We start from the raw sequence: 16,560 nt of genomic DNA, 5'->3' as shown, positions 1-16,560 counted from the left end.
TGAAAGACTACTGAGAAATGGCACACAGCATATGATAAAATCAAACACCCTCGAAACCCACTAAACTCAATCCACCAGTAAATTACAGGAATAGGCACACAAGTGTTGTCATGCTTTTCCTTGCACATACCCCCCCACATGAAAAATCCTTTCTGATACAGTTACTTGACAAACAATCCCTCATTCAATCTTTGCAAAAAGTCCATCTGGCATGTACTACCTGCAAGATTTTGATCAAAAAATTACTGGATTAAAAGATTACCCAGCAATGACCAAAAAAAAGAAAGGCAGATGATGGCAGATTTCCTCTTTTTTTTTTTTTTCACAGAATGTAGGCTCCTCAGAGCAGCAATATTACTTTCTCACACATCAGTGCAGACAACTTACTAAACTGGGACTCTATCAGGAATAGTGATGATGAGAGAAAATATAAACACACAGTGGTACAAGAAATGAGATAGCACAGATGCTCGGGTTGTGGCTAACTGTGTCTAGGAATGGTCACTTTTTGGCATTAACAAAACATAAGCTCCCCCTCATTCTTGACACAGAAGAGAGAGCAATATCCCTGTGATTTGAAAATGAAGACGGACTTTATAAAGCATAAAAACATACAATCTGGATTCAGATCTCTTTGCTATCTTCTAGTGATGCTTCAGGCATGAAAAGCAACTGCTGGCTATCGCACTGTGAAACTGTTCTTTATAAATACCATTGATGGAGAGAAACCTGATGAAATTCTGAGTCTACAACTATACTGTCATGTGAAACAAAGATATTTTTTTTAGCTTTCTTATATGCCATGATCCAGCTTATTTCATAAACATTACATTAGATTCATACTGAGATGTCTATTCATTGGAATGGAAATAGTTTCTTGCAAAATCATCAAGGTATTTCAGCATGGGGAAGTGTCTGGAAAAGGAGGAAGCATCTAACCATAAATAATGAATTTCTAGCAGCTTTTCTCTCTATCCTTAGCAAAGACTAAAAGCCACAGAAAAGATTATTTTTGTGAATAGTCCATCAGAAGTCAAATGTAGCACGTCTGGCCCTTCTAAATCAAAGTGCTTCCATATGACAAGCTAAAGCTCTTGTGAAGAAATCTCTCTGTAGTTTTACACAGACTGCTGCCAGCTGCCTAGGAGCCCCTCCAGCATGCCTTGCCAGCCTGAATGTTGTCTAAGCATTAACAGTCTTCACCATGTGAGACAGGAGATTGAGAACATGAGAGACTAAAGGCTTTCACAACTATTTGTACACACTGAGATTCATAAACTGATTTAGCTTTATATTTATCCCCTAGTCTAGCAGTTGCTCTATTAGATACATGTGAACATGTTTCCAGCTGGTTTTCCTTAGAAAACCAGGATGAGAAAACAGATTTTATGATGTCCTGCTGCAGTATCTCTGACACCCATATTCCTATGAAGGGATTTGTGGCATTTGCTGTTATGAGCGTACAGATAATACAATCTAACAGCCAGCTGCTGCACAAAAGGACATCTCTACTCCCCCTTGCATGCTATGTATTCCCATTGCACCATCTTCTGTTAGCACCAACACTTGGCTGATGTCTCAGGAGACAGTTCAAGAATCAAAATCAGCAGAAAATTAGCCCTGCAAAATGCTGGGAAGCTTTCCTTCCACTCAGTCCCCTGAATCAGGCTACTGCAGGGGCAGACCTGCACCAGTAGCAGAACAGAGATGGGAGGAGAAGAGGAACTAGTCCAGGCTGTAAAGCACAGCCATCCACCTTGGTGACAGCTAGTCACTAGGTCAGATGAGCTGTACTATCAAACCATAGTACTTTATCCTCCTCCTCAGCCAGGCACAGCTTCTTCTGCACTACAGCTTGAACAGATGCTGCTGCATCCTTGGGAGAAGCAGAGGGTGCCAGCCCTATGCTAGTCCCTGCCTCACTGAAGATTTCACACTGAGCAGAAACAGCACACCAGGTAAGAACTAGTACTCTAGCCTATCATTCTACTGTTTGCATTTCAGTATAAGGACTATTATACTGATTCTATTGTTAAAAGATTATTTTTAAGGTCACTTTCAAGCTGGCATTGTCTAAAATTTAACATTTTAACAAAACACCATGGACTGCTGCCACCACTATCTGCTTTCAGATAGCAATTACTGGTGAAGAAATGGGCATGATAACACTTCTCCCTTCTGGCTGTAGAGGTCTGAAACTACAGAGAGAGAGCCTCAGAGCTGAGAGGAAGGTTAAGCTCCTAAAGAGAACTGGGCCCATGCTGTGATGATAACTACACCAGAACCCTTCTGCAAACTGCTTTGCACCTAATGGCACCTTTTCCAATTTCCTCAAGCAGGCATCTGCCTGAAAGTTACAAAATGAATTGTTCTTCTGCTTGTGCTCTGCAAATGTCAAAGCAGTTTGCAGTGCTACCACCTTCATGTCACAGAATGACAATTAGGTACAAAGAAGTAAGGGTAAGATGAAACACTGGGGGACTGGAAATGGAAGTCTGCTCTTAACTCCTGCATCACCCACAACTCACTTCGACTTTCCTCCCTTTCAGTTTCTCCACTAGAACAGTGGCTGCTGCATCACTTCCCCTACATGCAGTAGTGCTTCACACCTCAGGCTTTATAAAATGCACCAAGATCCACAGGGAACAGCATCATGGCAAGGCTCACCATAGCTAAAGGACAGAGAAGAGAGGCAGGCAAGCACCACTGTGTGCCGTGACAGGCACACTGCAGCGTGCACTGCTAATGTGGGGGAGGGAAAGAGACAAAGTTCTCAGTGCTCCAGGTAAATCCGTACCTGAGCAGAGGCATCAGAGCGCTGTGTCTTGCCAAAGGTGGGTCACACAGGTCAGTGATACACAGTGCAGCAGAAAGCTGTGTGTTGAGCTCATGCTCCCATCACAGCAATGTGGCATTCTGGCCATATTCCTTCCATTATAAACATTACTTCTGCCAGCCAGGCCTGCGAGCCATTCTTCAGCAAAATGTCCTCTGTGCAAGTATTGAGAAATGTTGAATTCAAGAAAGGAAAACACAAATAGTGACATTTTTTCTGCATCTAACTTTTTACGCAGCAACAATCTTAACTGTAAAAGCCAACACAAGGCATTCACAGTGAATTACAAATGCCATGCATCAGCACATTTTCACAATTTTACATAAAAATAAAACTAGAGGTGGGAGGCAAATCCAAGCATAACCACATAACTAATGCTTCCTTTAAAGCACCAACTGAGACATGTCTTTAAATCTGAATCTAAGCCTTCCGAGGCCTAAAATGTTGCTGTTATTTTCCATGGTTTCCGCTGAGTCTGTTCCAGATTTAACAGCTGAAATGTTTCTCAGTACTCTGCTCCTGACAGGTATTAAGTTTCTAATCCAGAGCTGGGCATTCCAGCCTTGCAGCACTGTGTTTGCAAGAGACAAGTGACGCAGATGCTAAAAGCAGCAAAAAGGCATCAGGTTCACTTTCATCAGCCTGATAATGGGGTTATCCATAATAATGCAACTAAAATATTTTACCAGCTGCAGAAATTCAGAATCAGGCACAGCACTATACTTAGTGGCCATTATTAGCCACAAAAGCTGAGGAACACAAACTACCTGCTTAGTTGCATGGTATTATCAGTGCTGAGCCTGCAAGTCACAGCACAGTGCAGCGTGGAGGTACATTGGCTTCCTGGGCAATAATGGAGCACAAACAAGGGAATGCAGCGCTTCAGCAAAAGGAATGTCAAACACTCTTCCACACCCAACTGTCCCCTGTCACACCTTCCACGAAACCTTCTATCAGCTGAAGGGGAGAGTAAGAGGGGAGCACCAAGGAGGCACAGAAAATGACACTTAGCTACCAAATATGCTCCCTACTTCAGTAATTATTTCTGTCACAAATAGAAAGTGTAGTTGATCACGGGCATTCTTGGTGTTACCAGACAAACTGTTACACTTGCAGCTTTTAGTTCTCAAGGCCTGCTCTGTGCAGGCTCAAACCCTAGAAGAACACAGGTAGTAGAGAAATACAGGGAAGACATAGGATGGCACATAAAAATATGACTGTAACACATCTCCCAAAGGCAAAACACTTGGCTACAGTGACTCAGTTATTCGCAGCTACTTGATGCTTCATGAAGACATCACGTATTTAACCTCTTTCTGCAGTATGACAATGGCACCTCCCCTGTTTTTCTCAAACAATCTGAGAAACATGGATGAAAACCACTAAATAACAGTACTTTCATGGACAGAAACTGAGACTGTCACTCTCCAAAGTTTGGAAAAACTTTTCATTTCTATGTTAATATATACACATATATGTAATGATTTCAAAAGAAAATATCACAAAGCACAAAATTGTATCAAATAACTCAAGAGTATAAACGTGTAATTTTATATAATTATAATACAAACCAATACATATTTGATAGGTAATTCTCATTTGGGCTTACACTTTACCAGCAGGAACTTCTATCTCCTTTTGATGGCTGACCAACAAAGTAAGTAATCAGAAACAGTGTTTCATGGCATTATTTATGACTCATGACAGTCTGAGGCTGTTTTTCCAAATGTCCTGCCCCAAAACTTCTGACAACGCGTTTTGAAGCTACAGTGAACTTTTTAAATACCCATGTTTTTTTCCAGAGTTAAAGGTCACTACAGTACCCAAAGGGAGAGGTGACAATCTGCAGACATCCACTGTGAAGTCAGTTTTCCAGTAGATATTCCCTAGGCTTCAGTGTGAGTCAGGAAAGCAGTTAGGAAGCTGACGCCAAGACATCCGGACATCCTAGACAGAGTGGTGTTTCAAGGCTTACTCACTTAACCACACCATCTCCAAGATGAAAGCTAAATTACTTCCTTGAATCCTTTACAATGGCAGTGTAAGCTCACGGCCCTTGCTGGGGTGCAGGAAGCAGCGCCTTTGTCACTGCAGTCCAGGCTGGGAGTGAACATCACCTCACGTCATGGGTGGGAGCTGGGCAGGCCGAGCAGCGCCCAGAGCCGGCAGGACTGGCTGAGGGCTGGGGCCGCTCCAGCAGCTCTCTCAGTCTCCTCAGAAGTGACTCCTGCCACACTCTGAGTCCAAGGTGAATGTCCCTCTTTCATGGCACAGCCCGATGCAGGAAGCAGCCAAGGGTTTCCCCAGGAGCTGCAGCTGATCTCAATCACAGAATGGTTAGGGTTGGAAGGGACCTCTGGAGATAACGTAGTCCAATCCCCCCGCCAAGACAGGGTCACCTCGAGCAGGTGACACGGGACGCGTCCAGGTGGGTTTGGAATGTCTCCAGAGAGGGAGACTCCACGACCTCCCGGGACAGCCTGTTCTGGTGCTCTGCCATCCCCAAGGTAAAGAAGTTCTTCCTCACGTTGAGGTGCAACTTCTTATGTTTTAGTTTATTGTCACTATTCCTTGTCCTGTCTCTGAGCACCACTGAACAGTGGGGCACCACCGCCTTGGCACCTGCCTCTGCGATATTTATATGCATTGATGAGACCCCCTCTCAGTCTTCTCTTCTCCAGACTAAACAAGCCCACCTCCTGCAGCCTCTCCTCATAAGAGAGATGCTCCGCTCCCTTAATAATCTTTGTGTCCCTTCGATGGACCCTCTCCAGTAGCTCCTTGTCCAGAACTGGGCACACTATTCCAGATGTGGCCTCACTAGGGCTGAGTAGAGGGTCCCTCGACCTGCTGGCCACGCTCTTTCCGATGCGCCCCAGGATACGACTGGGCCCTCCTGGCAAGCACGGGGGGGTGTCACACTGCAGTTTCGTGGACAACCTGTCACACCCACATGGAGCCGATCCCTGCCCAGACGGGGAGGGGCGGTAGCGCGAGGTGTCCGCGCGAGCGAGCCGGGCCCTTGGCGCGCACGCGCCGCCCCGCCCAACTCGGCCAATCCGCGGGCCGCGCCGGCCACCCGCCTCCGCGCCCGCCGCGCGCGGGCCTCACGCGCCGCAACGTCAGCGCCTTTCGCCCCGTTTCGGAGAACGCCCCCGAGGGGCCGGCGGCGCTCCATTGGCCGGCGCGCGGCAGCGCATGCGGCCGACGCAGGGGCCGCGGCTCCGCCCCGCCTCCCTCAGCCCCTCTGCTCCCCCCGGGCGCGTCAGGCGTGGGCGCGCGACCCCGCCGGGCGGGCCGGGCAGGAAGCCATCCGAGCCTGCCGCAGCCGCCGCCGGGCGGGCGCGCTCGCCAGCAGCGGGAGCGCAGCTCGCCTGTCCCCGCCCGGCCGCCGCCGCCTCTCCTGCCCCCAGACGCGGCTCCGCCAATGGCCGAGACCGAGGAGCGGAGCCTCTGGACGAATTCTTCGCCAAGCGGACAAAGAAGAAGCGGAAGGAGAAAAGAGCAGCCGCAGCGCCGCGCCGCCCGCCTCCAGCAGCTTTCCAATCTGCCGCCTCCCAAACGCCGCGGGCGCGGCCGCGGGGACCCCCCGCCCTGCTGAGGGCGGCGGCTCTGGGCCAGCGCCGCCTTCCAGCGCCGCCCGGCCGGCTCCTCGGACCAAGGCGGCGAGCAAGGTGCGGGCGGGAGGCCCGCGGATGTTCCTGCCGGCAGGGGGCGCGCCGCCCGCCCGGCCATGCGGCACCCGGGCCGTGCGGGGCCTGGCGGGGAGCCCCGAGCCACAGCCCCGAAGCCCCAGCCCCGAGCCCCAGCCCAGCCCCGCCCCGGGGCCGTCCGGGACGGCTTTTGCTGCTCCTGCGGCTGGTGGGAGGGTCGCGGGAAGCCCTCGCCGCGAGTCTTGGCCTGGTGGGAGGCGGGAGAGCGGGGCCCCTTCCCGCCCTGCGGTCCCTCCCGGGTTTCCGGGTGTTGCGGCCGGAACCGGGAGTTTGCGGCAGTTGCCAGCCCTGGGCCACCTGGGGCTGTGCAGCGTGGCCTGTGGACCTTGGCGATAAGATTTCCCCGGAGTCCGCTCTGTGCCTCGCTGCCAGGAAGGGTTTTACTGCCAGTAATTTTTTTTTTTTCCTACCGTATTACAGTGCAGCGATGAGAATGCAGGATAAGCTTAAGTGCCCGTAGTTGAGTTAGTGCCTCTGTTTCTTCCTCCGCCCTTCTCTCCCCTGGCCCCAGCATCAGCACCGAACTAATGTAACTGAAACCAGAAGCAGTTATAGGATCTCTAATGCTGTATATTTCAAAATGAATTTTAAGAAATACTCTGCTATTTCGTAGTGATGTTTAAACTGGGGTGCCTGACATATGCCGTAGCTTTCTAATGTATCTTTCTGCTTTAGACAGGACAAATAGAACCTAAGAAATTACTTGAACCTTTTATTTCTGCTTTGGAATTTTTTGCCTCTTGATGTTGTTTTCCTTTAACAAGTAGTAATCTAAGGATCTCTTCTCTGTTTTGCTGCTGCAAACCAAATCTTCATCTGTCCCTGTGATATTATTGTACACTCTCTGAATATAAAAAGATAGCTTGTGAAAGGGTTTTTGGAAGTCAGATACCTTGCTTCCTTCATTGTTACGTAGGGGATCAATGATTTAAGGATATTTTCTTGTGCCAGATTGAATACTGAAACCAGAAGCAGTTACAAGAGGTCTAATGCTGCATGTTTCAAAACAAATTTTAAGAAATACTCTACTGTTTCCTGATAATTTAACTGAGAACTCGACAAGTGCAGTAGCTTTCAGCTGCTGTTTTACTCACTTGCTGGTAAAATAGTATGTGGCTTTGACTGAAGCTTGTACTTGGATTAGAAATAAAAATCACTGAATGTGAAAGGTATGTTAGCTTGGAAACTGTGATGTTTCCATGGAGATGGGGATATAAGAAGTCTAAAAGGTTTTAGAGCTGTAGATTCATGCTCTTCCAAAAGACTGAATCTTCAGCAGATGGTGCAGTTACATGGGGTCACTTCCTACTTCTGTTACTCTAAAGCAGGTCAGAGTTTTTCTGCTGGAGATTGACAATGTAGAAGGTCCTAGCACAGAGCTCTAGAAGAAGCTTTATTCCCAGCTGTTCAGTGGAAAGGGAACTGTACCTTTGTCAGACCTTGTTCTCAAGGTCTTCCTATTTAAAGTAGTATAACTGCATTTCATGTAGTGTGTAAGAATTATGTAAACTATTAATTAGGCTGTGTGTGTCTTAAAGCTGTGACTGGGAACATTGTGAGGACTGCTTATCTGTTCTGGTCCATTTCTGGCCTACCTTAATAATCCCAGAATCTGCTAATGACACAGTAGGACAAAATTAACTCCACTTAGGTGAGTCCCTCTTTCCCCAAACACGTAATCAAACTCCTGTTTTAAAACTCTGTAGTGAAGCTCTTGAAAGATACATGTTTTTGCGTACTAAGATTGCTGTGGTTTTGAAGCTGACCTTTTGGCTGTTATAAAAACGTTTCTAAGAAAACAAGACTGTAAACATGGCTGTGAATGTGAAAAAACCAAATGTATCAATATTAATCTCTGTCATAAATCCACAGGAAGCCATTCCAGATGTTCTTTAATGTTTTGCTCATGAAATAGATGATGGAAAAGTAAATCTAAAGCTTCGTGTGCCTTCAAGCTGTCACAAAAGCTTACTGTTAGTAACAGAGAGAGGGCTTGCCTTGTATTTCCCTGGTCATGACTGCACAGTCCTGTTCCATGCTTTGTGTTGTCCCTTGACTTCCTCATGGATGTTTACTGAGATGATGTGGTTTTCTTTCACTCGAATGACTTCTTTGCTGGGGCATTTCTTAGCTGTTGCAGTGAGTTAAAGTCAGCTCACAGGTGTGTCCCTGGTGACAGTACGTTAGGGGAGGAGGGCATACAATCCTTTACCCTCTTGCCACTGGTGGTCACAGTTTGGTTTCTCTTAGAACTGCACCTTTACCCTCAGTTTTCTTTGCATTATCTTAGTTACATTCTCCTTTTCTACTTTTGTTGTAAAGAAAGTTACAACTTAATTTTTCTCTTCTTACAGGAAGAGGATGATTGGAAGGAGTTTGAGCAAAAGGAAGAAATTGATTATAGTGGTCTTAGAGTTCAATCCATGCAAATAAGGTACTACTTTTTCCTTATTTTTTTTCTCCAGTATAATCATTCCGTATGTTTAAAAAGAATGGATTTTTTTCTTCAGAGCTGCTTCCATGGAGTCCAGTTAAAGGAAGTTTGGTACATTTCTGATAGTATAGAATTTTGCTCCTGGGTAACTTAGGTTTGACTGGTCTCTGCCAGTATATTCTTTATTTTCTAAATTTCCATTCGTACTCTAGGTCTGTCTGTTTTAGTTGGGACTCAGATTTTTATTACAAATGCTTAACATTCCCCTCCATAAAGATAGTAAAGAATTTCTCAGAGGAGTGCAGGGTAGTAATTCCCACTGAATCATTTGGCTGCTGTAACAGTATCTGACTCAATCTGTTTAGGATCTTCAGTTTGGGAGCAAATTCCTGAACCATTGCGTCTTTATAGTTGCTAAAGCTAGTGTCCCATGATAAGATCCCACAGGACTGCATTTCTGAGTCTCATCCATGATTTCTTGTTTGCTTTTTCATTAGACTTTTCCTGTTGTCTGGTCCAAAGTAGGTCTACTTAAGTCCGTCCTGGTTAAGAAAAACTTTTCATTGGGTCAGAAAATGGGTTTTTATGACCTCAGTCGTAGCCTGAGAATGCCAGATAATGCTGGCAATTAGGTACCATGTTCAGATATTGATGATGATCAAAATAATGTTGTCCTAAAATCATCATAACCAATGCAGTAGATGTTTTCTCCACTGTGTGAGCAGGTCTGACATACTCTTTGAATTATTTACTTTTTTGGATCACATAATTCCCCCTACCCCTTTCAGTTAACTAGTCCTTTTAGGCCATTTGCATGAATTTGGCCCACAAGCTGTCCATGCCATTGAAGTGTCACGGTGGATATTCACATCTGAATAGACAAGTAACCGGTGGGCTGCAGCTTCACTGACTGCTGGTGTTGTTGGACTGGAAAGCCAGTACCTTGATTTTCCAGACAAAGGCTGGCATTCGGAATGCTTTTGATGCTGTGGCAGATTTTCAGGCACATGGAAGTTTCTGCCACAGGACTTTGTAACCACTCGTAGATTGAAGGGAAGAGTGGAGAAGTAAATGAAAGAAAAAACCACTAGAGGTTATAAATTATCCATCTCTGGAGATCTCTTTGCTGAAAATAAGATATAGAGTATCTGACGGGGTGGGATGTTACTTGTACTGGCTCTGTTGTAGTTAGTCTGTAGGCATCTGCTTCTGACTCTCGTTTAAAATGCAGTAGTGATGGTTTAGGCCCTTGGATCACCTTACTATGATTGTTACTGTGTTTGGATGAACAGTAAAAGGCCACTTATTTTTCAGAAATTACAGGCATATTTTGCTGTTCTCTGATTGTTGTTTACACAGAAAATTTACACAGATCATGATTAGTAGGATTTGGTGTATTACAAACTTCTGAGTTGACACTTTGCTGCTGTTGAGATCAGTGTCTGGATTTTTTTTCAACAGCCTCACCCTCCACATCTGTCACATTCTACTACACAGCTTTCTGTAGTAGCTTTGATCAGGAAATTATTTTGGGTCTCTTGACTATTTCTGTGCAAAATATAATAGTCTAAATAAAATACAGTCAAGCTTTTGCATAGGATTTATCTTTAAAAAATGACATATTTTACTCTCTTGTGGGTTTTTTTGATTGCCTGCTTTCAGAAAAAAAAAATCTGAGTTTGATTGTAGAATATGTGTGTATGGGTAATATGAGTGTGTTTCTCACGTGGTTGTGCCTATAGGGAATGTGAGCTCAGGACTTGCTTTTTTTCACCAATGCTCCACTGTTTCTTCGTCTTGACTAAAGAATTTTATGGAAGCTGGACTTTGAGACCTTTCCTGCTTTGTCTTCTCAACCTTTTCAAATCTCTTAGTAAGAAAAAAGCCTTTAAGCTCAAAATAAGATACCAGTTTCTTAGATCACTTAGTTCAAGTGGAATTTGTCTTTTTTTGTAAGTTTTGCTTCTCAAGTACTTTTTTTTTCTTCTCAGTTGCCAAGTTTGTAGCAGTGTGCCAAAAATTGTTCAGATGGAATTACTAGTTCAGTGATTATGGGACTAATGTAGTCTGGTTTAAGCTAGTCCCTTCAGTACAGCAACCATGGAGTCTTGTTTATGGGGATTCTGTAATCTCTGGCAAGTCTTAAACCTCTGCTTGTAAGGTACTAATCATCATTTCTTTTTTTATAGTGAAAAGGAAGATGACGAAAGTGAAAAAAGAGAAGAACCTGGTGACAATTGGGAAGAGACTGGTGGTGGTGGTGTAGATAGATCATCTGGTCCTTGGAACAAGTCAGCTCCTGCACCAGCACCTGTCATTGAACCAATTGGTAAATTTAACTCAGAGTTGTTTTTTCCAATTGGAAGTGCATCAGGTTGAATTAAGCTGCTCCCTGGGTAAAGCTCAAGGAACAGTTTTGTTCAGGCACCCATTAACATACTAGTGGCTTGTTTGGCATGCTAGTAAACGAGGAAATTTTCCTGTGAGGGCATCTGAGGAACTGAATTGAATTTAAAGTGTCTGCCCGCTTCTTTAAAACACAAGGGGAAGTATTTTTTATTTCTGACTTCCAAGGGGGCGGGGGGAAGCATTCTGTCTTTTCAGGAGATCCATCTACTATTCAATCTGCAGAATATCTGTGGGAAGCATTTCTGTTGATCTAAAAATACTGCTTTAACACTTCTGTGGATGTTCAGCCAATATCTGATGTCTAACATGGCAGTTCTTGAATAGGCTTCCATGGTTAGTAGCATGCTTTTCAAATTAGTTCTAGGATATGGAGAACATGACATTGCAAAATTGATTCTTTAACTAGAGTAGGACTTTAGTTTTTTTATTAAATACAATTTATTAGCATCAGTGGACGTAAACTACCAAGTCATGATCTGAGTTCAGAATATTCTCTTTTGCTGAGAAATTACTGAAAAATAGTCTGCTTTGTTCTTCCTTGTTTGTACAGGCAAGGAGGTAAAGCTAATTAGTCATGTTTTGATTTGACCACTGAGTATAGATCAAATTAGGTGATAGCTGATTTCCTACTTTGTCTAAAATATTTGCTTCCAAAGCTCTAAAAGGTGCAAAAAAGTACTTAAAAGATTTGTGGAGTTTGGTTTGTGTGTTGGTTGTTTTGTTTGTTTGTTGTTTTTTTCTTCAGCTATGAATGTAAACCTTTTCGCTTGTGTAACTCTAGTCCTTGTACCTAGTTACAGAAGCTCCAGAACCAGTTCAGACTGGTGGTGTATACAGGCCGCCCGGTGCCCGGGAGGGTGGCAGGCCACGGAGAGCACAGCAAGGACCACCAGAAATCTATAGTGATACGCAGTTCCCATCACTGCAGTCCACTGCCAAGCTCGTAGACAGTCGAAAGTAAGTACATTCCATTAATGCCCCAAGAGACATGAGTTAACTGCTTTCTCTAAGTTCTTATTTTGTGTAGGGCTTAAGCCTGAATCTTTCCACAGAGAAAGAAATTACTAAGAGGTGTTAACTATATTTTCTGACTCTATTCCCGTTAAATAATTTTCATAGGACCTAGCCCAGTAAGACAGCCAAACAAGACTGCCAGTTATGTTATCTTTGATGGCTGAAGGATTTCCCTGAAGCAAAATATTTATGCACTTGACAGCATCTGGTTCCCTGAGACACTAGCCATGGGGAGGGAAGCTCTCTGTTACTACCTTCAACAGGCATGTAGGAAGTCTTGAGCATACTGCCTTCACTTTAGAGTTGTGAAGGTAGCTGAAGTGGAAGAATGGGGTTTGATACAAGTACAAATCCATACACTTGCTGTCTGAGCTGTGGTTAACAGTGATGGGCTCCCCGTTTTACAGAAGTGTTTTGTATTTATGTGGTGCTGAAGACTTGAGTCTCACCCTGCTTTTGAATCCTGATCTCACCATAAGCTCATTATCAATAGAAGAGATAGCTAGGCCAATACTTAATTCACTTGGGATTTTTTGGGGGTTTTTTGTTGATGATTTTTTTTTCCATTTTGTTATTGTTGTAGTTTGATGGGGTTTTTTTCTCTCCTTGCTTGCTATGTTACTGTTTAATACAGCTTGGCAGAAGCTCTGGGGTTTTTTTTTTTGGTGTGGCTTTGTGTGCTTGGCAAATGAAACGTGCTGTCATTGGTGCTTTGGGGTTTGAATGGTACAAATTGAGTCAAGGTGAAATTCTGAATGAACATTCTGGAAATTGGCTTCTGCTTTCTAGAACCTATTTTTCATAATTGCACTTAAATTTACTTTTGAGAATGTCAATATTGACATTTATAATCTGAATCGTACTGGGTGGTACAATGGATAGATATTTATGTATTTTGGAGATAAGATTTGCTTGGGAATGTTTGGCTATTCTGTTGAACTTAAGACCTTTGTGTTTGTTTTATGTTTATAATGTTTTTGTTGGGATGGGGTGGAAATAGTCTAGAAATTCACAATTCACAAGCTAGTGATAAGATATTTACTGATTACATTTATTTTCCCTTAGGGATAAAGAAATGGAGAAGAGCTTTGAAGTAGTAAAATACAAAACTAGAGGTAGGGATGAGGTGTCAAAAAACCAGGCACCTAAACTTCAGCTAGACAACCAGTATGCTGTGCTTGGGGATCAGTAGAGCTGCACACACATTACAATTAAGGAATGCATTTTTGGTAACCCTTCTACTAAGGTAACTAAACTACAGCTAACAGCTATGATGAACATGCCACCTTATTTCTGCTGGATCTACTGCAGCGAGTGCAGACTACTTTGACGTAAGTGATTGGTTCTCCTGCACTATGGAAGCATAATGTATTGCAACTTCTCCATTGGAAATGGGGCAAATTAATGTAAATGATTGAACGAGTCATCAGTGTTCTTTAATTGCTCAGAAAGATACCTACAGCCAGTGGTCATTTCAAAATCTTTTTATGTTCAGATACTGAGCCTTCGTAAAGGTTGACTACCTCAGACTTGCTGCACTCATTGTGGACACCATGTGGATCACAACTTCTGGAAGAGAAGGTTACAGCTGTTTTAGTGGCCATCTGAAACTTGAAACCAGCTCTACTGGATTCCTGTCAGAAATCCTGCAGAAGTCAGCCATTTGGTTCCAATTTGCTATAACAAAGATTTAAGTGACCTTAATGACAAACCTGTTTGTTCCCCTTCTGAGGAATCCTGTCATGTGTAGCCATAGCCTACTAGAGACTTCTGGAGCATACCATACCACTCATACTATCCACGTATAACAGAGCTGTAGTTTGTTTACCTTTTTAGACAGCTGTACAGAAGTAACTGCAAAACAAATTAAAACTCATTCAGTATCAGATTTGAGGAATGATGGGTTTGAATGGTCTGTTTGCATTAGCCATTTTCACAGTTGTCTGTTTAAGCATTTTTTTTTTTCTATTATCCACAAAAAAAAAAGCCTGCTCTGTTTCTGGTATCAATTTGCAGTATATTTAAACAATGATAAGATGTTGTAGTGAAATAGGGTTTATTTTGGTTTTTGTCATGAAGTTTATCTTTCTCACCTTAAAGCATTGAGAGTTTTTGATTTGACACAGAAGTATCTGGACTCCAACTACAGGCTTCAGAATTTGTCCTTTAAAATGAGATACATGGCAGTAGCGATGCTACATAAAAACTGTCTTCTATCAAAAATAATTATTTGTTGAAGAGTTGATGATTACTTGGTAACCAAAATAATTTAGTACGCAGAGGGATAACTAAAGCTGGTAAGCCTGATTTGTTTGGCTACTTCTGTGAAGCATGCAGGTTCTCTGAGGCAGAAATCCTCTAAGTATGATTCATAAATGGTGTTTATTCACAGTCAGAAAGTTTAGTAATAATGGAAGGCATTGACTTCCTTAAGTTACTTAATTCAGTGGAAGAAGGCAAAATGGCACTGATACACTAAGAATATAGGACGTTGCCTGTAATTCTGTTTTGATGAACCAAACCTGTCAAGTACCAAAAGTGTTCTGCTGTAACTGTTTTTCTCTTCTCTGAATTCTTAAACCAGAAGCAAAATGAAGTACAATAGTGGTGTGCTCCAGTGTTGAGATTTTTCAGAGTAAATGCCAAAAAATAGACTCAAGACCCCAGGAGTTGCCAATGGCAAGAAAAACAAGGGAACAAAACAAAGTTTGCTTACGTGTGTGGGAGTACTGTGTATGTGCAGAAAATGAGGATAGTGCAGGAATCACCTAGTTGGGTTCCCTTTGACTAACTGCTGACTTGCTTTAAAACTACTTTTCTGAGGCCATTGTGGATTTTGCTGTTGACTTCAGTGGGGCTGGGGTTTCACCTGTTCTTTTTGTGCACGGACTAAAACTGGCCTTGCCCTTGCAGAGTTCACTGTCTCTAAAACTTCTGCTAGAAGCTGCTATTAAAGAGTGGGCTCAAGAGACTATTCTTAAAGTTGGAGACTTCATTTGGAAACAAAACCCCGCTGAAAGACTGATACCTTGGACTCTGAGCTGCGTATCTTCCTTGAAAAACCATTGTTGCCAGCCAAACTGTTGTCACAATTTCTGTGGAATTCATGGTAAATGGACACATCTCTTGATGGGGTAGAAATGTGAAGTCTTAAAACACTTTTCCTGATGATCTAAAGAGAGTGAGGTCACCAGTGTATCTGAATTGAGTTTGAGTTTCCTGTGTAGGGTAGATGAGACTATCCATTGTACCACCTTGTGGTGGTTTAATACCTCCCAGCTGTGAGTGGTATTGAATAGCAACATAGCCGTGCCCGCATGGCTCTAAGCTCTGCCCTATCTCTGCAACCAGGACATTATGCACCCCTTATTCTAAAGTATCTATGTCATGCCCAAATCTTAGACCCTCCAAGTGTGTATATGTGTGCATGTGTGTGTGTGTGTGTATATATACATATATATATATACACATAACTATACACAAGCACAGGTATCATTTCATTAGTAAATGGCTGTCCCCCAAGACATCTGTTGAATTCATTTAGTCCATGTCTGTGGGCTCTGTCCATCCTGGATGTCTTCCACAGCAGGAGAGCTGGTGTGCTGTCAGTGGGTTGCAAGCTGCATCAGGAGCTCACAACTGGTGTAACTGGAGCAGTGCACACTCATGGTAGTTATGACACATGGTGGCAGTGTCATTCAGCAACCAATATTACATACACAGTTCAACATTACAGACTGTTCTCATCCAAAAATCAAATCCCATTGAGGTGCACCTAGTGTTTCCCTGTTCCTCTGTTACCCACTAAGCGCATCCAGGCTCTTGGGCAAAAACAGTCCTGCAGATGGGTTTGCCTTTGCTTGAGGCAGGACTAGTCCAAACTGTCTTCCCTAACTTCTCATGTGCACCATGGGGACTTTATCTCCTTCTGTGGTAGGTAAGGGTTCTGATTGGGCGGAGTCAGCTTGATTGGCAGAGTTAACTAACCAGATGGCCTTTGCTAAGTATAAATCCTGATGTTTGAAGTTCTCACCACCCATTGCTTTCAAACAGTCCATTGTACATTCAGTTTTCCCAGAAGCTGGTGCATGATAGGGAATATGATACATCCACTCAGTTCTGTGCTCTCTAGCCCAGGGGTCTGTGAGGCTGGT

At 43.6% G+C, this 16,560-nt stretch overlaps 1 protein-coding gene across 1 annotated transcript; it reads left to right on the top strand.

Moving 5' to 3' along the window:
- The first annotated feature begins 6,263 nt into the window (after nt 1-6,263).
- Nucleotides 6,264-15,583, top strand: CDV3 (CDV3 homolog). Its single transcript, XM_029961831.1, is given in 8 exon segments — nt 6,264-6,287; nt 6,290-6,331; nt 6,334-6,510; nt 8,904-8,983; nt 11,173-11,312; nt 12,187-12,349; nt 13,472-13,737; nt 13,902-15,583. Coding segments are annotated over 7 exon segments (753 nt in total). The 3' UTR covers nt 13,599-13,737; nt 13,902-15,583.
- Nucleotides 15,584-16,560: the final 977 nt, after the last annotated feature.

The sequence above is a fragment of the Manacus vitellinus genome, unplaced genomic scaffold (assembly GCF_001715985.3).
Source record: "Manacus vitellinus isolate BGI_N305 unplaced genomic scaffold, ASM171598v3 scaffold_3_pilon, whole genome shotgun sequence".
Lineage (NCBI taxonomy): Eukaryota > Metazoa > Chordata > Aves > Passeriformes > Pipridae > Manacus > Manacus vitellinus.
The sequence above is the reverse complement of the archived record's forward strand: the minus strand, read 5'-3'. Positions and strand labels throughout refer to the sequence as shown.